This window comes from Xenopus tropicalis, chromosome 2 (genome assembly GCF_000004195.4).
Source record: "Xenopus tropicalis strain Nigerian chromosome 2, UCB_Xtro_10.0, whole genome shotgun sequence".
NCBI lineage: Eukaryota > Metazoa > Chordata > Amphibia > Anura > Pipidae > Xenopus > Xenopus tropicalis.
This window is the reverse complement of record NC_030678.2, coordinates 151945445-151971151: the sequence shown is the minus strand read 5'-3', so window position 1 is coordinate 151971151 and position 25707 is coordinate 151945445. Positions and strand designations below refer to the sequence as shown.

General features: G+C 40.4%; 1 protein-coding gene and 1 long non-coding RNA gene across 6 annotated transcripts in view; one reads left to right on the top strand and one right to left on the bottom strand.

Moving 5' to 3' along the window:
- Positions 1-203: 203 nt before the first annotated feature.
- spart (spartin) lies at positions 204-21591 on the bottom strand. 5 transcript variants are annotated; one of them, NM_001130255.1, is given in 9 exon segments: positions 2504-3479; positions 6215-6260; positions 7155-7245; positions 7333-7491; positions 7866-8060; positions 10154-10277; positions 11691-11888; positions 14050-14870; positions 21426-21436. In NM_001130255.1, coding segments are annotated over 7 exon segments (1632 nt in total). In that variant the 5' UTR covers positions 14869-14870; positions 21426-21436; the 3' UTR covers positions 2504-3479.
- Positions 21592-23994: 2403 nt separating this feature from the next.
- Positions 23995-25707, top strand: part of LOC116408893 — a 29828-nt gene continuing 28115 nt past the window's right edge. Inside the window, exon 1 of the long non-coding RNA XR_004221382.1 lies at positions 23995-24192. This is a non-coding gene — a long non-coding RNA (uncharacterized LOC116408893). The remainder of the gene's footprint in view (positions 24193-25707) is intronic.

The window sequence follows — 25707 nt, the reverse complement described above, 5'->3', positions numbered from 1 at the left end:
AGATCATTGTAAGGGTATTAAAAGTCTCCAGAGAGTTCCATGACCATATAAAGGTGGTAGAGTTGAGACTTCTGACACCACTGAGCGCCTATTATATCTAATGACACAAGGTATAAAGATGTATAACAGGCTATTCCTAATTTATGTGTTAAAATATTATTTTACAAGTTATTCATACATTCAACTATGTAAAAATTATGCAGTTTGGTAAATAAGTTCTTTATTAACAGCAATGGAAAACATTAACTGCTTAACATTAACACTTTTCAGAATATTGCATTAAATAAAGCTATTTTTATTTTTCATAAAGTGCAGAAGTCATGTAAAAGGTCATATAAAGTCATTTCAAGTCAATGGATTAAACCGCTAAATCAGGTATAAGCAACTGGTGGGCCTTCAACAGTTCAACTACAACTCCAGAACACACCTTCTGCTACTGGTAGCAACACCTATAGGCCCTTTAGTTGTTCATGCCTGCACTGAATATGTTAAAGGGAGGTATAGTGAATGAGGTTCGTGACTGCTTTGGATGTAAGGTACATAATAGGAAAGAAATTGTTATATTTGTGTTAATAGCAGCAAGGGGGTAGTATTAACAGGTACATGTAAACAGTGTTTATATGCACCAAAGAGACATGGTTAACATCCAGTGATATGACTATTAGTATCTGAACACTTAGACATTTGGAGGCCAGGACAGATGCACAGTCCCGTGACACACACTTGCATAGCTCTGTCATTCAATAGGGGTTGTCCTTGATTATAATGCTGAAAACTGTATCAAAGGGTACTGCAATCACTTTGTCAATTTAAACAGCAGTGAATAGGTACATAGAAAAGCTGCTATGCTTTGTAATTGAGCACGGGTAAACCAAATGTACAGGCTGAAGTCTAGTTGTGCCAAACAGCTCATTCTGTGTTGCTTTTAGACTATAATTTTGCAATATTCACAATTTATCACATTGCTTCAAAATAAACAAAAAAATATTTGTTTACTGCACAGACTGCCACATGGGGATAAAAGACCAGGACATTGAGAAGATTGCTGTGCTGTGTATAGGAATTCAGTAGCCCCATGCACTGAAACAGAACTCACTGTTTTTGTCTAGGCTCTAGTTGCCTCTTTAACCATCAGATTTAATTTATGTGTTCTTATTTATCCTGAAAACACATTAAAATAAGACCGTTTTTGTTCAATTTTCCCCCCCAAAAAAAGCACAGCTGAAAATAGATTTCCAAATAACTGGTCTGTACTATAGTTGTTTGTTTCTACTTATACATGTAAATATTTACATATATAGCAGATATCTCAGATTTCCATATAGAATGGAATTTTATCCTGCGCCATATGTAAGGAAAATTATAATTTGGTTAAGATGTTTATATTGTAAAGTACATGCAATCTTACTGTACAAGCTAGAAATAACTAACTTATACACCTTGCATGGAGAAAGGTTTGAGAACCTATGCAGCAACAGCCCTATCCCCAAAATACTTTGGCCATGTTCCATTAATCTCACTTTGCTCCCATCTCTACAGTCTGATCTGCCTTTCCACCCTTAGCTTTTAGCTTCTTAACTTATCATCTCATCCTATTCTTTTATTAGTGTTCTCCTTCCTACCACTGTACTGTGCCACCAATCTGAATTATATTTGCTCAACATCAGATCATCTATTCTTAGACACAATGCTACGTACCGCTCACATTACTTTACACTAAACCTGCTAAGCCACCATTAGCTGAGTTTGGGAAGGTAATAATAAATGGTCATACAGCATGCTCAGGGCTTACCAAAACATGAAAGAATTGGGGTTCTGGTTAGTGTTCCCTAACCACTAATTTCCTTTACATTTCTATAAACAATGGCTCTGTTTTCATAAACATATCTCATCTTTGTGGCTATGATCTAACTTGCTATCATTGCTTCTCCGAACTTTCTCATGACTATACCCCCTTTATTATTACATAGTACTTATATGGTTTTACTGTGTAAAAAGAAAGAACTTTGCTCCTTGTCTCTCCCTTAACATAAAAAAAACTGTTCAATGCATATTCGCAGCCCCATGTTGTTGTTGGTTTTGTTATTGTCTCCATAAAAAAAAGGTTTAGCCTGTGAGTTAAATGCTTTAGTCCGAAGACACTTTCCCAATAAAGACAACCAAGCAGGGTGGTGCCAGCTGATGAAAAATATTAATAAGTAATGAATGCATGGAGTATAAACTACTAATAAAACACATGGAACAAAAATCTGCATTCAGCAGTGTGCTTTGGTTTTTTTGTATGCTTGAAACAAACTGGGTCATCAGTCACACTTGAACTTAAGACTCATGGAGCTACCAGTAGCAGCTACTTGTCACAGCTAATAAAATAGACAATACTGATCATTTACTGATAATTTTCTCTCAGTATTGTTTCTGGCAGGGTAGCTCCATGTGTCTTCACCCTAATGCTTCTGCAATCCTCTTAGTATCCTCATCTCTTTTTTTTTTTTCTTATTATACTTTATTTGTATAGCACCCACATCTCCCCTAGCATTATAGTCAATTTTATTTCCTATAGGGTTTTTGAGCATAGAAGTAAAGTCACGCATGAATGTGAGCATACAAACTTCTTGTAGACAGTACTCTGGCTGAAATGTAACCCATGAGTCCACACCACTGTGCTGGATACATTTTAAGTTAGAATAGAGCAACCAGGGGGCAACATGTAACTCTCCAACCCCTTTGATATTGCTCCCGGTGGTCTCTTCATTTTTAAATTTCTGAGTTAGAAACATATTTTGTAGGCATAAAGACCTTGTTCGCTGCTAAACAGAGCCTCCTGCAGTCTGCCAGTACACGCTAGGCTACCAAATAGCCAATCACAGCGTTAGTCACCCCAAGGATCTTTTTTAATGCTTGAGATAGAGAATGCTTTCTCAACTGAATACCAGGTCACAAGCTATTCCTATGTCCCCCTTCACTGTCTTGTGTATGGAACAAGCCTGCTCAGTGATGAAAGTAAGATCCTGACACTCAAGTATGAGGCACCTAAAATGGAGTGACAGTAAAAATCACACACACATAAGGACAGCTCCCTTATAAAGACTTTTAGTATTAATGGCAGTTTCTGCGTTGCTATAGAGAGAAATGAATTTGCAGATGCTGTATCATTGCAGCGAGCCTCATGTTGGGTTATGGTGCTGAGCGAGCTGCTTAAGGGCAACCAGGTGTTTTTATTTCTCCAGTGAGAAAAGGTTATATTCTCATGTTAAGGCAGTTTGTGCAAGTTAGAGATGCAGTTGTTTTAGTGCTTTTCCTCTTTCTCATCTTGCTTCTTGTTAATCTTGTATTCATCAAGAATGGCATGGCTAGTCTCTTTAGCAGTTTTCTTCACCAACGCTTTGATACCTATGTTATCGATATTAAATGCTGTGGCGCCCACGTTCATTGCAGAATGGACAGCATTGTCCGTCACGTGGCCAGCGTCTTTCCCGTACCTACAACACAGACAATGCATGGTAAATGGTTACTTCTTAATAGGTCATAATACACCGTATGCATTTAATTGTGTAAAAATGTTTGGATAAGTAAATTTCATTATAATTTCACTGCAACATCTGAATTATAAGCATTACATAATTATCATGGAATATACAACCTAAATCACACAGGATATTTGTTCTCATTGATTATTCATTTATATACTGTAGATATGAGAGGGAGCTGCCATATTGTTTATTGTACAGCACCTTTAGCCAAATATGTTTTATATGTGAATTATTCCTACCATACAAATGAAGGTCCTGTTAATGTAAAGTGGCCCAATAACCCACACTTCATTTGCATGTTTTATATCACTAAAGTGCAGAATTAAATGCTTAAAAGGGGAAGTTTACCAAAAAGTTTTTTTAAGCACATTGAAGACTGTGTTGCTCTATTGTAATTTACCCATGGCCTTATGTTATTACAGGTATGGGACCTGTTATGCAGAATGCTCAGGATCTACGGTTTTCTAGATAAGAGATCTTTCTGTAATTTGCGTCTCCATACTAAAAGCCTACTAAAAATAACTAACAATGACTTGTTGACAGTTGTTCCCTACATTTTATATTGTTAAGTAATGACATATTGTATAAGAGCATTGTTTCCCTCCCCCACCCCCTTTTTCCTTTCTGTACCCCTTCCCATAATCGTAAAATCTAAAATAAAGAATTGAAAAAAAAAAAAAAGCCTACTAAAAATAATGTAAACATTAAATAAACCCAATAGGGTTGTTTTACATCCAATAAGGATTAATTATATCTTAGTTGTCAAGTACAAGGTACTGTTTTATTATTATAGAGAAAAAGGAAATCATCTTGAAAAATTTGAATTATTTGATTAAAATGCACTCTATGGGAGATAGCCATCCTATCATTTGAAACTTTCCAGATATTTGGTTTCTGGATAATGGATTACATAGTTGTATATGTTTTTTTCCAGTTGTGTAAAGTTTAGCATTGAGGAAAATGGCACACACATTGACCTGTTACCCACTGGAAATCACCAGAAAATGGGGGGGGGGGGGGGTGATAAAAGCACATAGGTGGTTAACTGTAAAAACAGAGATCTATTAGGGCCTGGAACTGCCTGGTCTGTATGCTGTCACATGCTTTGCCTGGTCTAGCCCTTGCAGCCAGCAGATTGCTACAGCAGTCATACCATTGGTGAGTTACAAGTTATTATACCTACAGTATAACACACTGGCCACAGGTATAATACAGTAATAACTACCAAATGAGAATACCTTACACAATTGTTTTATCAAATAGGAACATCTAGGTAGGGGGCAGGTTTCACACCCCTGATGCTTGGTATGTATGGCATCAATATTATATTTTACATGTTAATGTAATTTCTCAATGTTTCATGGCATAGTCCATATTCCTACAGAGGAGAAAAAGCTCAAGCAGTGTCCAGCCAAAGGAGCCTCCTTTAATCCTATGGAAGTGTTTCCATTTACTGGATGTCACTCTCAAATTGTATAAAAATCTGTGAGGCAACGCTGATATGGCGGCCTGTAATCATTTCATTTTCGTGCCTAGAAATCTCCACTTACTGGTAATGTTTAGGTTTACTTTGTGGAATATTAAATATAAAATGTAAGTTTTGTACTTGTTCTCTAAAGTTAGTGCCACACTGTGCTGTGCGCTTATACAGCCGAGAAACAGCCCCTCAGCTCATATCTGCTGTCTCCTGTGTCTGTCTTTACCCCGAGGAACTGGGTTGGCTTAGGGCACACACGGAGCAGATTTTGGCACAAAAATGCATACTTACATATTTCGGCATCAAAATCTGCTTTGTGTGTCTGCATCTAGGTCGACACAGTGGCTCTGGCACAGGAGAGAGTGGATGGCAGCAGTTAGGCTATCACCACGCAGGGCTGAATTAGCCTAAGCAAACCCAGAGCCTGACACAAGTGTGTAACTGTACATGAACCTTCTCTATGCTGAAAAGTTTGCTTATTTATATGCTAATTAACCACTGAACTGCTGGCATAAATATTTTCTGGGAGCTATTTTGTGGTTTTATTGCACTACCTGCTAACCTGTATGTAAAATGAGTCTGGAGAGTCTTCACTCCATAGACATAGCCACACCCAACGTCACAGACAATAGTCTCACCTTCAAGCCCTGTCTGGTTGCTAGCAAGTGAACAGATGTAATGAGAGGTTGGCGGGACAGAATGAAAAGGCATGACCCCCAGAGCACTAAATCACTTCGCCTGCATATAGGTTACTTATAATACACTAATGACTACTACAGGCACAAGCAACCAGAGGCCCTAAAGCTGACGCTTGCTTCACAGCAGCTGGAGGCCCTCTGCCTGCCAACTACCGGCCTGCTAGATAATAAATGTGCTATTTTTAGGTAAACTTCCCATTTAGATAGCTCTGATCTTTTTTATTTTATAAAATTATTTTGTGACCAAGAATTATTTCATGCAGCAGATTAAACCATTATTAATACTCATATTCCTTCCTTCTGTGTCAATCAAATGGAAATGGTTTCATTCACTGCACCCCGGTGTTCTAATAACCAGGCTTTTTCTATAGGCTTTCCACTTTACAGGCATGTTAGTCAGTTGACAATTTCACTGACATTCCAGCATTGTGTTGTGTAATGATTCATATGGGGTGGAGTGAATGATCCTGGAAACAATTTGCTGTGTAATACTGAAAAACTGTATTCACTTAAACGCTCATAAGTGGTGGCTCATCCATATGGAATCTCCTATATCTGGAATAATAAAACAAAAAGCATGGGTGAATACAAAGTTAGTAAACCTTTCACAAGTGCACAACTCTTTTTCTCAAGTATGTCTTCCACATTTATTGATTATGTTAACAGAAACATTAGTGCATTGGTCCATTATTTGCTTAAAATGGACTCTATGGGAAATGGCCTTCCTGAAATTCGGACCTTCCTGGATAATGGATTTCCAAATAACCAACGCCATACCTGTACCAGAATTTGGCTTATTTTCCTTTTTATTTCCTCAATAAATACCTTTATGAAACTTTTTTTTTTTACACAGCATCTGTTCTCTGCTTACTTCACCTAAAATAGCAGCTGGGGTTACCACATGTGCAGAGAATGAACCCCTTGTCTGATAAAGTCTAGTTGGACTCATTGTGTTTGCAATGGAATATGAAGTCCTTGAGAAGTAAACAGATTCATATTTTGTGGTAACATAAGCTGTGCCCTCAGTCTGCTCCTGGAACATTATTTCCATTGAAGCGAGCTTGTTACCTAAACAACACTAATCTAATATTAAACGAATATTAAAGTTAACCGTGTAATGCCCATGGCTATGAATAAAATGTATCCTGTATAGATTCTAGAGGTGCAATCTTGCCATTTGGATAAGTGCACACAAAGGCTGCAAGGCGAAGGCAACCTTGCATCTGAGAGACATTACTGGTCACTTATTTTGGATCTTCATTTTACACATTAAACTACCTTACAACTTTTTCTTCCGTTAGTTTGTTTTTTGTATAGCTGCAGATCATATTTCCCATCACAGTATAGTGCATTGCTGAGCAAATAAAATACAGCTACTGGTGTAGCTATAGTGTATTGTGTTTCCTCCATTCTGAAGGGGTTTTAAGATATAATATCATGAAAACATACTTGTGCTTGATGGTGTGCACAGTCTCTGATGCTACACTTTTAGCAATGTTCTTCCCAGCAAATTCTAGACCTTGCCAAACTGTTGCAAATCCTGGCAAATAAAAACATACAATTAGTGACTACAAGCACTAAAGTGTAATAAAGAAAAAAAAAAGGATTATTAATTGGTGTAGATTACCCTGTACACCACTTGCTGCTACTGCCATGGCTCCGTCCAGAGGGGATTTACCATCTTTGTCTTTCTTCAGAGATTCTGGCAGAAGCTTGCTGCCATGTTTCTTCACATGCGGTGCTAGCTCTCTCCCAACACAACTAGCAATGGAACACACACCATCCACTAAATCCCGGTAAAGAAAAACAGCATTGTTGTTACACAAACTTGTATTGGGCTATAATAAACAGGCACAGTAAAAACCAATTTATAATAAAAGTGAATGCATTTAAATTGTTACAGTATATTATATCAATGGCATTGCTTACACTGGTGACTTTCTGGTGCCAAGCTGGAAATAACACATTTTAAAACCATATTAATTACATTCAGCAAAAATACAAAAAAAAAAAAAAAAACACACATCTGATCTGTGGTTACTGAACTACCAGCTTTTTCCAAGACCTGGAGGCTGTTGCGGTATGCTGGGATTTGTACATCAAGAGAAGCTGCATATTTTGGATATAAACACTTTAGGTTCAGTTTTAGTACACACTTACCTAAAAACTGGCTGACTTTAACTGCCCCACCAGTGGCTTGCTTTGCTACATGAAGCCCTTTGGCCACTGTGGGGCTGACCTCAAGTGGTTTGTCCTCTGGCTGAATGTGCTCTCGTAACTTAGAAGCGCCTTTGTGGATGGCCTTTTCTGTCAGCTCTGCTCCTTTTGCCAAACCCCAGCTAATCCAAGAGGCACCTGGAATAGTTACAGAATGGATGATAAAGGCAGCCACATCGACTTCTCAGAAATATTGCAAAGCCTGTTACTCTACTGCTTTAAAACTATTACATGCTCTTATTTCTTTATGATTGGATATCATTCAACTTACTGGTCTCCCTGCTGCCAATTTCTTCTTCATCTACAACCTGCCCTTCAGGCTGCTGTTAATTTAATCCACATCCTTCTGTAGTGACACCCTGGTTCCACACAAGACAATAAGCGGCCAAATTATCCCTCTTACACACAAAGCTCTCCATTCTTCTGGCCAGCTCACATGTCCTTGCCCATGTGCCAGCTACTCCTCTTCACAATAAACACCCACAGTATTCTATCTACTGATTTCCTGTGCTAAAAGAGGGTCCACCATTCAAAAACTGTTTGTTTTTTGCATAGTGAGAGCTGATGTAATTCTTAGCAACTTCCAATACCCGGTAATTACAAAGTTTCATAGCTTTTTTAAGCTATTTGAAAATACAAATTCCATATTTGCCTATCTGTTTATATTTTCTGCTACTACTAGTTCTGCCTACTGAAACACCTGCAGAAAACTTTGCACAACGAAGTGACATGTATGCCTTTCCACCGGCAATTCTCTTTATTGGCATTTCGGGGAGATTAGTTGCCCACAGTAGCAGAGATTAATTTCAGGTGACAAATCTACCTGTGGTGATTAACCCTAAAAGACTAGGAGAAGATCTGATTCTTCTCGCTATGTCGTTGGTAGGCAGAGTGACAGTGTAAGTTCTATGGTCAAAGTACCACCAAGGTGATAAGAAAATATCTTTATTGTGTGGAATAGTGTTACAAATTATATGCAAAGTATAAATAGACAAACATGTCAGTGACAGCCTACAGCAAATAATCAGTATAACTTATGCATATATTTAGGTGTAAATGAGGTGTGTGAATTTCATGCACAAAGTTCACCTTTAAGTTAATGTTTAGTATGTTACAGAATGATCAAATCTTAGCAACTTTTCATGTTTTATTCCTTAGTTTTTGAATTATTTTCCTATACCTTCTGACTATATGTTTTAAAGGGGACATATAGGATAAATGGGTAAACTCTAATTTTGTAGGCAATTATGAATAATATGTTGGTTTCACTTTGTGCTAAAAATGAATCCTATCTGTAAAAATGGCCCCTTTATTGGAGCTCCCTATAGATCATATCACTTCTCTGTCCGAGTTTGAAATGGAGAGTGGGCGTGTCCTAACGGTCCCTGCCAGAAGCACAGTAGGAGGGGGAGAGCCAATCACAGCCCTGCACTCACACAAGCAAAGACAGGCTTCAGTTCCCTATCAGGTCAGCCTAGCTGCTGATTGGTTCCTATCCAACAGTGCAGTGTATGGAGGGGCCGCCGGCTCCCCAGCTCATCCAGAGAATTCAGCCAGCAGGAAGTGGAACAGATGGGCGGGGCTAGTGGGGTTTTTGTGGAATTTCTCAATAAATCAGTCAGAAACACAACTTTTTAAGCACATTACTTCTATATCTAGAGGAGTATAATTCACTGGTACATTCTTAATTTTTATAGGACATGTCTCCTTTAAAAGTGGGTCAATGACCCCCAGCAGCCAAAACTATTGTTCTGTGAAGCTACAATTTTTTTGTAATTGTTACTTTTTATTACTTATCATTCTGTTCAGCCCCTCTCCTAGAAAAATCTAAATAATTAAAATAACACAATAAAAATGAAGACCAACTGCAAACTGTCCTAGAATATCAATTTCTACATAATACTAAAAGTTCAGGTTTAACCCCTTTAACTCTTAAAGGGCCTGTCAATTCCCTATGTATAGTATTTTACATACAGCCTGCCGATAACATAGCACATGTGCTTCTGGGTTTAAGGATATGCTATGGGAAAAACATGGTGCCTACCAACTTGCTTTTTATAAAGCACCCTGAACTCACAAAATCACTTGCAGGGAAAGGGTTAACACTATGCAAATGATACAATATGTATTTGCTTCAGTTTGTGTGTGTGATCTGTTATGCCCTGTGTTCATATCCCCCTATATCCTATAAAGCCCGGAAGGTATTGATTCCATATAAATACTAATAATACCTGAAAGAATTCCCTGGGCAACTTTCTCACTCCATTCTGGTAACTCCTTTTCCTCTTCTTCAGGAATAGTAATAATGTGCACGGTCTGACTGACATCAATAACTTCACTAGCTGCTTCAGAGGGCTTTTAGGGGAAAATAAGAATATAAATATTTGGGAAACTAGGAAAAGAAAAAAAAACAGCAACATCCATTACTATGCAGCCATTTAATGTTTAATTTCTAAGTGTCGTTAATATCTGTGCATGTTTCTTAAAATGAAAGTAAAAAATAAAAAACAAGTTTAGTGTATGTTTCAGATAAAGAAGAATTTTGAAGTATTATCACATGATCCTGCACCAGCCAATCTACGCTTGTGATGTTCCCCTATTCACATATAACGCAAATACAAGAGGTGTTTTCAACCCAATGAAATGCATCTTTAAAAAAAAAATAAAAAAAATGTGTCCTCCATTGCATTAGGCCAATGGCACATATAACACTGTTTAGGTGCTCTAACACTCTATGGTGATTGTCATTTTAATGAACTAAAACCCATTAGTGGTGAAGGGCATGGTAAAATGTGCATTTTCAGGTCAAACTCTTAATCAGTGCTGTCCAACTTATTACATGTAGAAGGACGATGATTTCTCATATACTGTGTTTGAGGGCCAGATCAAATCAAAATATTATGTCATGCAGTGAAGGCTATGGAGCCCTTGAGCAGACTGGGGCCATACAAAGCCTTTGGAGGGCATTTGTGACCCGGGGCCTCCAGTTGAACAGCTCTGATCTAAATGATAGGGGCATAGAGGGTTTCTAAATGTTGAGTGTGCCATAGGTCAGGGAACGACTGTGAAACAACAAAAACTAATTATAAATGCTGTACTGTTATATGCAATATTCCCCACTCAGCAATCTATCCCTCCAAGATGGTTTGTGCCAAAGTCAATCTTTCTGAGAGAAAGTAAACTAACACATTATCTAGGCAAAGGGCAGTATTCCATTCTTCAGTTTAAGCTTGTACTGACACAGTGCAAGCTAAAGAATGGAATGTGTTCCTTCCGGCATTCCCCTACATTGTACCGCAGGAGAACGCCACCGCAGGGGAGCGCAGGAAGGAACGCTTGTCTGTACGAGCCCTTAGAGCTAAATGTCTCTCTCTCATGTAGAGAGACAGATTGCTGAGAGGGCATAGTAAGGACTGAGGCTGTGCTGAGGGAAAAGGGATGTAGTATCACAGCATAGTGGGGTGCTGTATGGGTCTAGTAACACCTTATTGTGTATTTGATAATTGGGGTTATAACAGATGCTTATGGATTTATGTTCTTTTTAGGTAAGACTGCATCTGGGCATTATCTATCATTGGAGTGTCCTCTGTGCACAGCTAACAAGACTGCAAAACTAGATGGCCGATCAGATGAACAGTGTGGACATATCTCCATCCATACAAGACAAGGTTTATGGAGTTTATACATCTGAACAAGGTAATATACCCACAGGTGCTTGAGTGAATAGGAGGTAAGGCTGCAATGGACAGTACAGTGCATTTCATGTACCTGAATTCTCAGATCTGACATCTGTCTCAGCAGGTCCTCAAACAGTTCCTGGTCAGCAATGGGCAGCTCAGAAGAGAGAACCACTCCCACATAGGATCCAGGTAACTGGGACATCACGTCTGGGAACATGTAGACTCCAGTGTTAGTGCGCAGGACTGGCGACTGAGTACACATGAGGGGGTACAACCAATCACAGACCTGCAAAAAGCCCAGAGGACATTTTGAACCTTGGAGTAAATTAAAATCAACAAAAAAGCAAAGATACTCAGATAAGACACCACTTTACACCATCAGCCTAAAACAGGGACATGCTAAGTCTGGTTATAATTAGCACTGCTTTTCTAGTATTTGACATATACCCATAATGACATTGGGTTTTTATATGTCTGAGTGTAATTAAGTCATTAATGTTAACGCTTACCAATAAAATTAATTTCATTTTTCATTATAGTTCCCTACTTAATTATTAGCAGTCGCGATTGTCATGGGAAGGCTGGTGCGGCCAGTTACAGGATTCTAGAAGTCTTTTTTATTTGTGCCACTGGGACCAGCACACACATCTGGTCTTAATCCTCTGAGTTAAGCCTTGTGCCCCAATATTTCTTCTTTTTTGTTTCTAAATGAGCTACAGATACACATACAGATCTGGTGGATTGTGGCAAGCAGTGCTGCTCATTGTGTTTGTTTAGAAAACAAATCCATACATTTATAGCTAGCTTGCTCCTGTACATATACTCATTTACTTTGTCCTACGCCTTCACTTTCCCTGCTCAATGTCCCAGGTTCCATAGCTTTGGCACTTGAGCTGCTTGTTACATTTCCTTATTATCGCTTCAGTAATGTCTTGTCCATCTGCTCATATATTGGCTCTTTTTCCTTGCTCTGTCAAGTTTCAAGGCACATCCTGATGTCTGCTGTAAATCACTGCTGAGAAACTGAAAGGGCCAGTCTAAATCCTAATTCCCTGTCAGTCAATGGTGATTATCTAATAACCAAGAGAGAATCTATCCAGAGATTAGTGTTGTGTAACAGCCTAGTCACCTATATAAACAAGTTACTTATATCACTCACTTATTTACAACACACACACAGATAGCTCATGCCTAAAGGTGACCATAACAATAATGGGAATACAGGCTGTTAAGACGAGGATCACATCAACTGCCTGTATCCCTAATGGGATATTCAAACCTGCCTGATCAATATCTTGACCAGATACTGGTTAGGTAGGCATATCAGAGGGCTCCATACACAGGCCGATAAGGTACTGACTTGGTCTGTTGGAAGCTTTTATTGGGCCTTGCAGATCTGGACCAGGATTCAAATTAGGCCCTGGTATTACAAATACACAGAAACCCAAACAGCCCCCACAGGCCCAACAAATAGTAACTGTCTATGGCATCTTACAGCAGCCCCACTGGCATTTTCCAGAACCCACAGAGTGGCAGTCCATGCCTAGGGCAGTGTATTGCCACCTTATTACTAAGATTTCAAAATCTGAGCGCAGACTTGCCCCTGCTTGAATAACCAAGCACTAAAAGAGAGACAGAGGGTGAAATGTTTTGACTGAAAACCAAGCAGGAATATTGGTATTTGTTGCCAGAATAGGCACTGATGGCATAAGTGTCTCCTGAATCGTTGCCTGTATTGTTTCCATTTATATTCTAACTGGATCAGAGGGATGAGATTATGAGACCCAATAGCGGGTGCAGATAGCATTTTAAAAGAATTTGTTCACCTTAAAATTAACTTGTAGTATGATGTAAATATTTATATTCTGAGTCAATTTACAATAGGTCTTCATTTTTTTATTGTGTGTTTTTTAATTATTTAGCTTTTTGTTCAGCAGTTCTCTAGTTTGGAATTTCAGCAGCTGTCCGGTTGCTAGGGTCCAATTTACACTAGCAACCAGACAGTGGTTTGAATGAGAGACTGGAGTATAAATAGGAGAGGGCCTGAATAGAAAGATCAGTAATAAAATGTAGCTATAGCAATAAAATATTTTTTGGCTGCTGGGCATATTATTTAAAAACTAAGAAATAAAAAATGAAGACAAATGAAGATACATCATGTGATTGTGAGATGCACTAGGAGTCGAGTGTAAAATATACAAATTAATATATATAATACTCTGCATTTTCCCTTAACTCATGCTAAACTCCCAGCATTCCTCTCAGTGACGTTAGGAACTGTAGTACTGTTCAAGAGCTATAGGATGTGTGTGTATGCTTCATAGCATTCTTATATACTGGACTTAGTGTGTTCTATACTTATATACTAAAAGGCATTTAGGGGTTGGCTTGTGAAAACCTTTGCCCCTAGCAGCAGAATGAAATGAAGCACTTAGTGTTTATCTTACCTGAAGAAAAGCAGGTGGGCGATTCTGAGCCACCTCACTATTGGTGTCCATAAACTTTATGATGCGAAGGTACCCTGGATATGAGGGTGCAGTGACAAGGCCATCTGCTGTTACAAAAAATATCTGCACCCCTTGTGGAATAAGAATCAGCTCTTCTGCATCCACCCCAAGACTCTGCACGGGTGGTGGCTGTGCTGCCATGGAGTAGAACTCAACTCCTACAGTTGAAAGCTCCCCTGATTCTGTCCCATATGATACTGTATAATGACCTTCGGTAGCCTGAGGGGTATATGCTGGGGGTGTAGGTGCTCCCATGATGGGATCTATGGGCTGAACAGTTTCGCTACTTGGCACAGAGGAGAAACCATTCACTGGACATGGTTCTGAGGGGCAAACAAGAGATATGGGAGGCGGTGGCCTCTCTGGCTTCTCTTTCTCCTTAGGTGGCAAGGCTGGGTACAAAGCAGGCATCTGGGATGAAGCATTTTCTGCAGCGGAATTGGAAGGAAGTGAAGTCAAACTCTGCTGTAGGATATTCAAACGTGTGTTTACATTCTGCAGGGTTTCCTCCATCTTAGCTTGCATTTGCCTGGCATTATCCCAAGCTGGGCCAGTGAACTCTGGCCTCTGTAAGGATATATTTAATCCTCTTATTAGATGCTCCTGTCCTTGCTTGTAATAGTTGCGAGCCTCTTCCTTATACCCTGTCTCGTCTGTACTCAAACCTTTATTTATGTATTTAAACGCTTTCCTGTATTCATCCTCAATGCTCCGAAGCAAGGTGTTTTCCAGATTTTCAGGGGGTGCATTTTTCTCCATCGCTGAATGATAAAAAGAAGCAGAATTTTTAAAGCTGCATAAAATTCACACATCAATTGCATTTCTAAGTTACTAGGCATGGAAGGCTCAGACCAAGGCAGTCAGTGAGTTCAGGCTGCAGGTCACACAGAATCTAAATGTAAGAAGGGTTATTCCCCATTGGCTGAAATGAGTTTGGATAGGGCAACGCTGCACCCAGGGGCTAAAGGAATCAGTTTGCAATATGTAATTAGCACAGTGTTAAACAAGTTTAGGGGTATATGACAGGGAATCAGCACGGCAGATGTTTAATACCAAATCACTTCATTATCAATGACATTTTCTTCAATTTACAAAAACACTATTTATACAATGTACTTAATATGGACTCCCCATCCCCCCTCCAATTAAGGACGAAGACACACGGAGCTACTAGTAGCAGCTACTTGTTGTGGCTACTAAAACAGACAATGCTGATCATTTACTGATAATTGTCTCTATGTGTGTTTTAGCAGAGGCAATTCTCAGTATTGTCTATGGCAGGGTATTTTCTGGTGTTTAGCTGTGAAAACGTAGCTGTTACTAGTAGATCTGTGTCTTCACCCTTAAGGTCATCTGCAGCTCTGTGTCTTCCAAACTTACTGAAATGTAATTCCTAAGCCCAGACAATGGCTCCTGTACACTGCCAGCAGGAAGGCGCACAGATACCGGTTTGATAAAGGAATCCTTACGGTACTTTTCCTGTTGCTCTTCTTCCACTTATCAAATGGCTTTTATGGGTACTATTAAGGGCTCATTTATGTCTACAAGTGCAGTTGCAGTGCGCACAATTTCCCCATAGTCAGTCGGGGGTTAATCCACTTGTGGCAAAATGCAATCCCCTTGTACTTCTTTATAGTTGCACTCAGCGCCACTCAGTCCTTCCTGCCTTCGGTTCTGAATCAAGCATTCCTGCACCTATTGACACAGGGGAAACCTGGAGCTACTGCCACCTCCTGACCACTTGGTAGATCCCTCCATGCCCAATACACACACTTGCAACCTAAAGAATATGTTTAATCATAGCAGACTTTAGCCCAATTGTGTCTGATTGAAAACAAAATGCACATGCAGTTGCATTCTATAGCAAATCTGTGCATGGCCCATACGCAACCACATTGTTTTGGAAAAAAATGCTGAATTGTGGGGAAAAAGACATGGCGAGTGCATTAGAAATTGCACTTTGCTCATTGCACTTGTGAACATAAATAATCCCTATACTCTTTACTGTAGATACTGTCATTGTAACACATTCTTCTTTTTAATTTGGCAATCCAGTTATCTTTCAGAATCTTTGACAGATCACTGCCCATTTCTAAATTTAATTTAAATGTTATACTTGAATTGGATACAAAGCATCACATGAAGGGGGCTGATATTAATCAAATTTGGATGCAAGTCCTGTCCTTAATCAGATTATAGCTCCTTCCTGCCACATGCAATCATCAGTGAATCTGAACCAAAGGAAAAAAATGATCTCATGAAAAGGGCAGTGTATGATTGAACACAAATACAGTTATAGGATCTATTATCCAGAATGATCAGGACCTGGGGTTTTCTGGATAAGAGTTCTTTGATACCTTAAGTCTAAAAAAAAAAAAAGAAAAAAATGTTGACCTTAATTAAACCCAATATGATTGTTTTGCCTCCAATAGGGATTAATTATATCTTAGTTGGGATCAAGTACAAGGTACTGTTTTATTATTACAGAGGGAAAATGTAACTTATTATCTTAAAAGCTTATCTATGGGAGATGGCCTACCCATAATTCAGAGCTTTCTGGATAAAGGATCCTACACCTGTACCATAAATCAATATGCACTACATATCAAAAGCATACACCTGTGATTTCAGACACTTATGTATAGGGTCTGTGTTTAATCAAAGGTAAAATGAGAAGGAGCTACTATTGCTAAATATTACACTAATGGTTCATAGTCCGACTATCAACCCAATTGGAGACTTTCCATTTCAAGCACGTGACATCTAAATGGCTGACAAAAGTCCACAACTGTTATCTCTAATCACATGCAACTACAGCAGCAGCCTGTCTCTAATGAATAGGCTTTGTGCTCTGTGCAAATCCGACTATTTACTCGAGAAAACAACGATTTGTTTATGATCTTTAATAAATTCCCTTAAGTGGTCAATTAACTGGAAAGGCCACTGGAATATTTATTTATTCCCTGAGCAATCAAGCACTGATTCCCTCAATACACAGCTGTGCCAGTACCAGAACATAGCCCCCAAAATCTATAGTATTAACCTTTCTATTGTGCCTCTTAATGTGGTTGCTAGGGCCAGCGACCCAGTACCAGAGTCAATAAAATTATTAGCAATTAACTGAACCCAGAATTTGCTTCAGGACCCTGTCAAATATTTGCATTTTGTGCACAATTCAGATTTGGTAAAACATTAAAGAGCTTGCACTCTGGATGGTTGAAAACAATTGTCTTTTTTGTAGAAAAGTCCCCTAGTCAGTACTTGGGTTGGGGCACTTATATGTGTATAATGAGTGAGAGCTCCACCTCGATGACTATGCACATGTGTGAGAATATAAATCCTTATAGTTATGTGACTTTTAAAGTCTGGGCAACTAAAGTTGCTACATTTTGTTAACAGATTATGTGATTTGTCACTTGTGCTCAGATCTGCATATACAAATTAGGGTTTGAATTATGTATGGATTCAAAATAGGCCCTGGCATGTCGAGTACACAGAGGCCCTCTGGCATTTTCCAGAACCCACAGACTGCCAGTCTGGGCCTGGTTTGGATACTTTTGGGTATTAGGCTCCTTTTTTTTTTAAAATAATTTTGTATATCCAAAAAATGATGGATTTGTTGCATTTATAAAGATGGGTTCTTGAGCTTAAGGTCCCCATACACGGGCCGATTATAGCTGCCGATATCGGTCCCTTGGACCGATTCGGCAGCTTATTGGCCTGTGTAGGGGCAGAACCGAGGGGCCTGGCCGACCGATATCTGGCCTGAAATTGGGCAGATATCGATCGGCCAGGTTAGAAAATCCAGTCGGATCGGGGACCGCATCGGCTCGTTGATGTGGTCCCTGAACCGACTGCCCCATTGCCGCGTGCAAAATTCAATCGTTTGGCCCCAGGGCCAAACGATCGAATTCGCCTACATGCCTCCCCGATATCGCCACCCGTAGGTGGGGATATCGGGTGGAGATCCGCTCGCTTGGCGACATCGCCAAGCGAGCGGATCTGCCCGTGTATGGCCAGCTTTAGTCACAGTAAGTGTAAAGTAGCTCTTAATCTCATGGGTTATTTACAATGGCTTTTTTGTGCATTTCAGTGTATGAATACAGAGGAGTGAACTGACCAGATGGTAGCAGATAAAATTGTTCTATTTTATTTGCATTTCGTGCAGTCAATATGGTTTGGTTATCTACTGTTTTCCCCTGTGGTGCACAAAAAGGACTAAAAGCGTCTGTGTGCAAGAGCTCGTAAGGGTAAGCACCCGAGGAGCAACTTACTCGCCCGCGATAGATCGCTGCTATTGCGGGCAACTAACCACTCCGAAAAGGGTTTCCCACTGGCAACAATAGAAGTCGCTGGTGGAAACCCTTTGCGTTGCTTCGGTTTCCAAAGTCGCACAAAGTTTTCTCCTGCAGGCAACCTGCGTGACTTTGTAAACCGAAGCAATGCCAAAGGCTGACTTCTATTGTTGCTGGTGGGAACCCCTTTTCAGAGCGGTTACTCGCCCACGATAGCAGCAATCTATCGAGCGTGAGTCAGTCGCTCCTCGGGTGCTTACCCTAAGAGAAATATAAATGTAGATCAGCTTGAGGTCGCCAAATGATCAGATCTTTTACCAATATGCCCACCTAAGGTGGGTGATATCGGGTTGATCCGATTGTTTGGCCCTAGAAGGCGCAGATAAAGACCATTGGGCGATGCAATGGGAACAGGCCCATTTAAAAAATTAGGTGACAGTACCCACACTTTGGCCAAAATATGAAAGCTTTCTGTTTTTGGCATTTGAAGTGCAGAAAGCCCCATACAGCCTCCCAGCAACAAATAGTGACTGTCTATGGCATCTAACTGCAGCCCCTCTGGCAATTGCCAGAACCCACAGATTGCCAGTCTGGGCCTGGATGGGGAAAAGAAACCCACCCAATCAGCATCTGGACGATTTTTGCCCAAATTTTGGTTGAGTAAACCAGTCGGAGGGCCGAATACACAGGCAGATAAGCAGCCAAATTGGTCTGAAGGTGCCGAATTGGCAACATAAATCTGCCGCGACCTTCAGGCTGATGGCACGCAGATATTGTGACATGGCCAAAACAAAATTAAAAGACTGGACCTCTTTCATTGATTGTGCACACCTCTCTCTATACTTACAGGCCACATTCCTGGGCTGTCACAGCTTAACCATCAGTATAAATACTAGGGATGCACCAAAACCACTTTTTTGGGTTCGGCCGAACCCTCAAACCCACCCCAATGGATTCTGTTGAATCCCGAACCGAATCCTAATTAGCATATGCTAATTATGATCAGGAAGGGTTAAAAATTGGTGCGTGCACAGCGAAATCCCCCCCCCCCCAGCATCTAACCCTTCCGAATGCTAATTAGCATATGCTAATTAATGCTAATTAGGATTCAGATTCCGTTTGCCCGGGACTGTGGATTCGGCCGAAACTGAATTCTTCAAAAAAAGGCTGGATTCGGCCCAAATCCCGAACCGAATCCAGGATTCGGTGCATCCCTAATAAATACAAAAGCACATTGTTACCCAATGATATGTAACTCAGCATCAGTAACTACATATTTATATATACCACACCTTCATACATGTTGGAATTATATTTAAAAAAAAACAAAAAAACAGCAATTCTTTTGCTCCTGATCTACACTCAGTAGCACCCAATACATTTAAAAGAACAGAGAAATGATTACCAATATAGATTGTCAGTAAATTGCTACAAAACAACTTTGGTCAGCACACGGTGGAGCTCGCCAGGGTGTGCGGCTGATGTAGAACAGGTCTGTCAGGCAGCAAATAAAGGGCAGAAAGTGACTACATACAGAATGTGTAACCGAAATCCCATGCAGGGAGAATCACGCGCTGTCCCATTCAGCAGCAGTATTAACAGCAACAAAGGTAACATGACACACAAATAAAGCACCGTGCCTATCCTGAGCTCCTAGTGTAGCCACCCACATACGCACACCCTGAACTTGTCATTCTCTGTATGAACTGAGTTTTCTTATTAATTCTGCTGTATAAGCACAGGATGCATGGGGTTGGCCCCCAGCTCTTACTGCACTGATACCTTGGCCCATTGGGGTGCTGGAATGTGTAGTTTAACAACAAACAAGTATCATCAAACTGTAGGTACATGTAACACATATGTGCTCTCACAATAATCTTATTAAGTGTCTCTCAGCTGCTACTACTGAGCATTAGCTGTGTTACTCACTGTAGGACTGTTAATACTTAGGCAACCTTTTGCCCCACAACTTATGCTCCCAACATGGACTCCCTGCTAGTGCAGTTTGGGGTTAGGCACACAGTCACAAGTGGCGCTCATGTCTATCTAGGCATTTCAATTCATAGGAAGCACTAAATGACTAGTTTTCTAGGAAGTTTATAACTAAAATATGGCTCTACAATTCCCAGAATCCTCTGCAGAAACCTGACTAGCAGTGCCTGGGATTTAAAGGAACAGTAACACCAAAAATGAAAGAGTATTTAAAATATAATGTACTGTTACCCTGGAAAGGTATATTTGTGTATTTGCTAAAGTAACAATTCTATAGCTTATATAAATAAGCTGCTGTGTAGCCATGGGGGCAGCCATTCAACCTGGAAAAAAGGAGAAAAGGCACAGGTTACATACCAGATAACAGATAAGCTCTGTAGAATATAATGGGGCTTTATCTGTTATCTGCTATGTGCCTGTGCCTTTTCTCCTGTAAATGGCTGCCCCCATGGCTACATAGCAGCTTTGTTTATATAAACTATAGTAGTCTTTCTGAGGCAAACACACCAGCTGTACCAGCACAGGGTAACAGTACATAATATCGTAATTATTTTTATACACTTTCATTTTTTTGGTGTTACTGTTCCTTTAACCCAAATTACTTGAAAATGTCAGTGTTTTATCAAGTACACTTACACATTTTTGGCTTTCCATTTAAAGGCAACTGCTATAATGCATTGGCACATGATGACACTTCTAAAGTTGTTGCTCAATGACAAGTGTAAGAACCCATGCAGCAATCTAATAAGAAGCCTTTGGCACAGCAGCTATTGCACAACGACCCTACCAGCAGCCACAGGCCATATTTCTATAAGTGAGGGGTCTGGAAGTTTTGCAGCAAATTAAGTGTTAGACTAGTCCTTGTAGCCCAGATTCTCACTGACAGCCATATCTATTATTCAGTGAGTTTATTCTTATCCCACCTGCTGTCTATCCCAGGTTACCTCGTCTGCCCTGTTAGGACGATACCAAACCCCCTCCCCCCCTCGACCACAGGGGACTTGGTAGCGCCGAACTGGGGGTACTCACCGGCTCAGGTGGATGGGCAGAGGATTAGATCCTGCCCTGGGGAGAAGAGCCTGGCGCTGTACGCACTTACTTAGCTCAGCACTTCCCTCCCACTCTCCCAGCATGCACTCACACAGTGTAGGGAGGAGGGAGCAGGGGGAGGAGGAGAGGGGAACTCCCGGCAGCTGACAATCCTGTCATTGCAGACTCCGGGTTGAGAAGTTAAGAGAAGTGAGTGAGTGTCAGTGCTGCAGGAGCAAACATGTATGTCTATGTACATAAATATGTATAGTAATTCAAGTGAGAATGTTTGGCAAAAATGAAGCTGCTATGCAGTCAACAGGTCTAAAGTGATATTTCAACCCAATGTTTGGTATATTTTAGTAACCATAAATATATGTATGTGCGTGTGTTCAATTGTTCAACACGTTCGGAGCCGTCTTACATACATATTTACAACTTACAACATATTTTCCTGGTACCCAAAGTGGCGTGACACGCATGCGCAAACAGTGGGGCTGACAGGCAGCTCTGCAGATACAGCTTGGCCCATTTGATGTCTGTGTCCTGGCTGTGAATAACAACCTCAGCTTCTTTAATAGGAGCAGAGCACTGGGGGCAAATAAGTTGCCCATGGGGAAACTTCAGGGGCATCAGATGGTATGTTTCTGGGTGCCCATCTTATCTGAATCAGTGTTGGGGCATGTCAGAGAGTGTGTGTGTGTAGGGCCATATTTATATATACCCAGGGGTCTGTGCCTGGGGAGCAGCTTTAGGGGGGTGCCTATATATTTGCTAAAATTAAAAAAATAAATCACCCCCAGCTGCCAACAGATGATATCTGGGCAAATCAGGTTGGCAGACCTGGGGGTGGGGAGTGCGATGCCTTCCAACAAATGACAGCAATTCTAGCGCAAACGTCCATGTGAAGTCACTTTGCAGAGTGGGGGTGTGTTTAGGGCCGGTGCCCAGGGTGGCCCCAGTGGCTCTGGACTTCTATACAGCTCTGTGTGTGTGTGTGTCTGTGTGCTTCCCAGAGTCTGTATATGTTGTCTATATGTCTTAGCTATAGAACTATTCTACTAGAAACAAGATCTTATTACCCTACAACAGTGATCCCCAACCAGTAGCTCATGAGCAACATGTTGCTCCCCAACCCCTTGGATGTTGCTCCCAGTGGCCTCAAAGTAAGTGCTCATTTTTAAATTTCTGATAAGGAGGCAAGTGTTGATTGCATAAAAACCAAGTATAATGCCAAATAGAGCCTTCTGTAGGCTGCCAGTCCACATAGGGGCTATTAAGTAGTCAATTATAGCTCTCCAACACTTTTTTCCATTTAAATGTTGGGGATAAAAGGTTGGGGATCCCTGGCCTACAACATCTCCAAGATCTTTCCACTTTTACATAAAATGAATATACATGGCATTGACAGTACATTTATGCTGTATTCTGTCACTGGCTCATTTATGAACAGTGGGAAAATTTGCACCTGTGCAGTTACACGTGGCAGCCAATCAAATATTTGCTTTCATTGTTCAACCTGCAGCTAGCTGAAAAAATATTTGCCACCACCTTCTGCCTCTTTCTACTTTCAAACACTTACCCCAACAGCCAAAAAACAATTGCTCTGTTTATTAATATTTAGTACCTCGCCTATTCCTACCTGATTTCTAGGCTAAATAATAATAACCCTAGCAACCAGATAGCTGCTGGAGAGCTACTGAAGAAAAAGCTAAATAACTGAAAACATTTATTATAATATCACTGTCTTACATCATACTAAAAGTTTATTTAAAGGTGAACTATCCGTTAATGGGTACAGGGCATGGAAAGCAATAGAACAGTTGAACAAAATGTCCTACAAATTTTTTACATGAATCCCAATTAAGTGAAAAAAGAAACTCCTTATCCACATAATTTATTGCGGTTTTAACTCAATATATGTGTGGCGATATATATATATAAGAGTATATATTTTGGCTACTGAGATTTTTTTGCCAGGGCTACTTTTTACTCCCAGTCTGGCCCTGACTTTGGGTGTCATGCAGGCTCTGGCAAGGGTAAATTAGGTCATTAGTGGGGCCATAGAATGTCCCTAGAAGCCACCTACACAACAAATATGTGCCATTTTACCCCCACAAATAGCTGAGAAGTAGTGCTGAACGATGTAGGCGTTATATAATGTCTAAAATAATTTAATGAGTAATACCCTAACTGGATTTCACCCCAGTTTTACCACAAACATTACCCTAACTGCCCTTCAGGCTCTGCCCCCACATCCTGCTTGGGAACCTCTGCTTCAGGAATAAATGATGTGGGTGGATACAGAATTTTCTGTGCACTCCTTATTTTGTAGTGTGCCCTAGTGTACAACATGTACGCAACTTGGTTACACCACTATTTACAGGTGTACCTAGTGTTAAATTGACAGCTACAGTCACACCTAGCTCAGACTGGTTTTCCTCAGGTTAATATAAAGAAACTGTGATTAAGTCACATGGGATTGCCTAGGCAATATGCAATTGGTTTTCATTTTTTACTACTTGTGTTTTTTTAATTATTTTACTTTTTATTGTAATTTCAGCAGTTATCTGGTTCTTTAGACCGGATCAGCAGCTTATCTGCCTGTGTTTGGACACCCCCCGATGGCCTACCCGACCATAACTGGCCTAAAATTGGCCAGATCTCAATTGAGCAGGATTGATTTTTCTGTTGGATCAGGGACCGCATCAGCCCATATACTTGCCGATTTAATTCAACCAACAAACAATCAAGAAACAATCCGTGGGTGAGTTTTTATCTATTAAGCTCTAAACTCACATTTTGCTAAATCTGCCCCTGTGTGTTCAGTGAAGAGTGGAACCTCACATGCTTTTATTTTGACTCAGGTGTCATACATATCTGAACCAATGACTTGATGCTGTTCCGGGCTTTCTTTTACACTTCTTCCATGTAAAGGTTTCGCTAGGATTTAAGACACAGGGGTTTTTTATTTTTTGTGGTTTTTCAGTTTGAAATTTCAGCAGCTAACTGGTTGCTAGGGTATTGCTAGACTAATTGCAAAGTGGCTGGAAATAGGATACTCTATAACTTATAGTTAACGTTAAGGTGAGCCAGCCCGTTAAATACAGTGTTTTGACTCATACATAAGTTTTAGATGTGTTGACTGCATAGCAGCTTCATTTTTTGCCAAACATCTCACTTAAATTACTATACATATATAGGGAACTGGTAAATTGTACCCTTTCTCACTGGCAGTCCCCTAGTTATTTGGACAGCTATACAAGGTCCTTAATGTTATGGGAAGTAAGTCTCTTTTCCTGGGTCACAGCATGACATTTTGCAGTTCCACAGTTTGGCCATAAGGTGGCACTGTGGCATAGTATAAAAGGCTGAGCAGCCATGAGGCTGGAAGCCAATTTGGTAAGAGAGTCTATCTAAGCAGAATGGTAAGGGACAGTGTGGAACTTGGTTGTAGGAAGGGTTAGACAGGTCAGGCAGCTCCTGTAATCGATCGCACTAGGTGTGATAGACAGGAAGGGCTAGCTACTTCTGGCTCCGATAAGGATTTGCAGAGGGATTATTATTCCGGGTGTAATACTGCCCAGAGTAGAGTTACCAGTGTATAGACCTAGGGCTAGATAGTTGATAGCCCAGGTTCCACTGGAAGTGAATAACCTGAAAACTGGGGGTAACCCATTGTGCCCTGAGGGGAGAGATTCATTGTGACCATTTGTAGTGAGTAATGCCTGACCTGTGAGATGCTACTACCTACCTATATAGTACTTGTTATTACTCCCAACTGGCTGTGTAAATAAACAGTTCATTGTTCAACGTTAAGAACCACTGGCGCCCATTTCTTGAGAGTTACAGTAACACAACTACTTGACCTCAAACTCAAGCGAGGGCTCACACCTGAGGGAATAAGTCTCATTCCAGGTGAAATAGGGTGTGGTTTGTGATAAAAAGTAGAAGCTAATTTACCATAAGCTTACACATATTTATGTACATAGAGAGGTGTGTGTTTGTTGCAGGTTTGGATATGAAAGCAAACCTTTATGTACTGTACCTCGTGAGCTTCTCATGGCAGTCCCATGGTGCCAGTTCATGAGGATTATCTTCTCACAAACAAACTGCAGCGTTCCTATGCAGAACAAGACTCCCCAGGCCTGACAAAGCAATATTTGTCCCATCTCACCTGTTTGACACAGATAAATGTTTTTCATAATAGCTAGGGCAATGATCTCAAAGTTCTCCTGCTACCTTTGAACTACTATGAGGGGCAACATCCATATGGAAGGCT

Excerpts from the sequence above, each read along its gene's own strand:
- spart (XM_031895727.1), bottom strand. Across the intron at positions 11,889-14,049 it reads GCCCACCTGCTTTTCTTCAG|GTCTGTGATTGGTTGTACCC; the intron begins GTAAGATAAACA and ends GGCTTTTTGCAG. Across the intron at positions 8,061-10,153 it reads TGCCCAGGGAATTCTTTCAG|GTGCCTCTTGGATTAGCTGG; the intron begins GTATTATTAGTA and ends TAACTATTCCAG.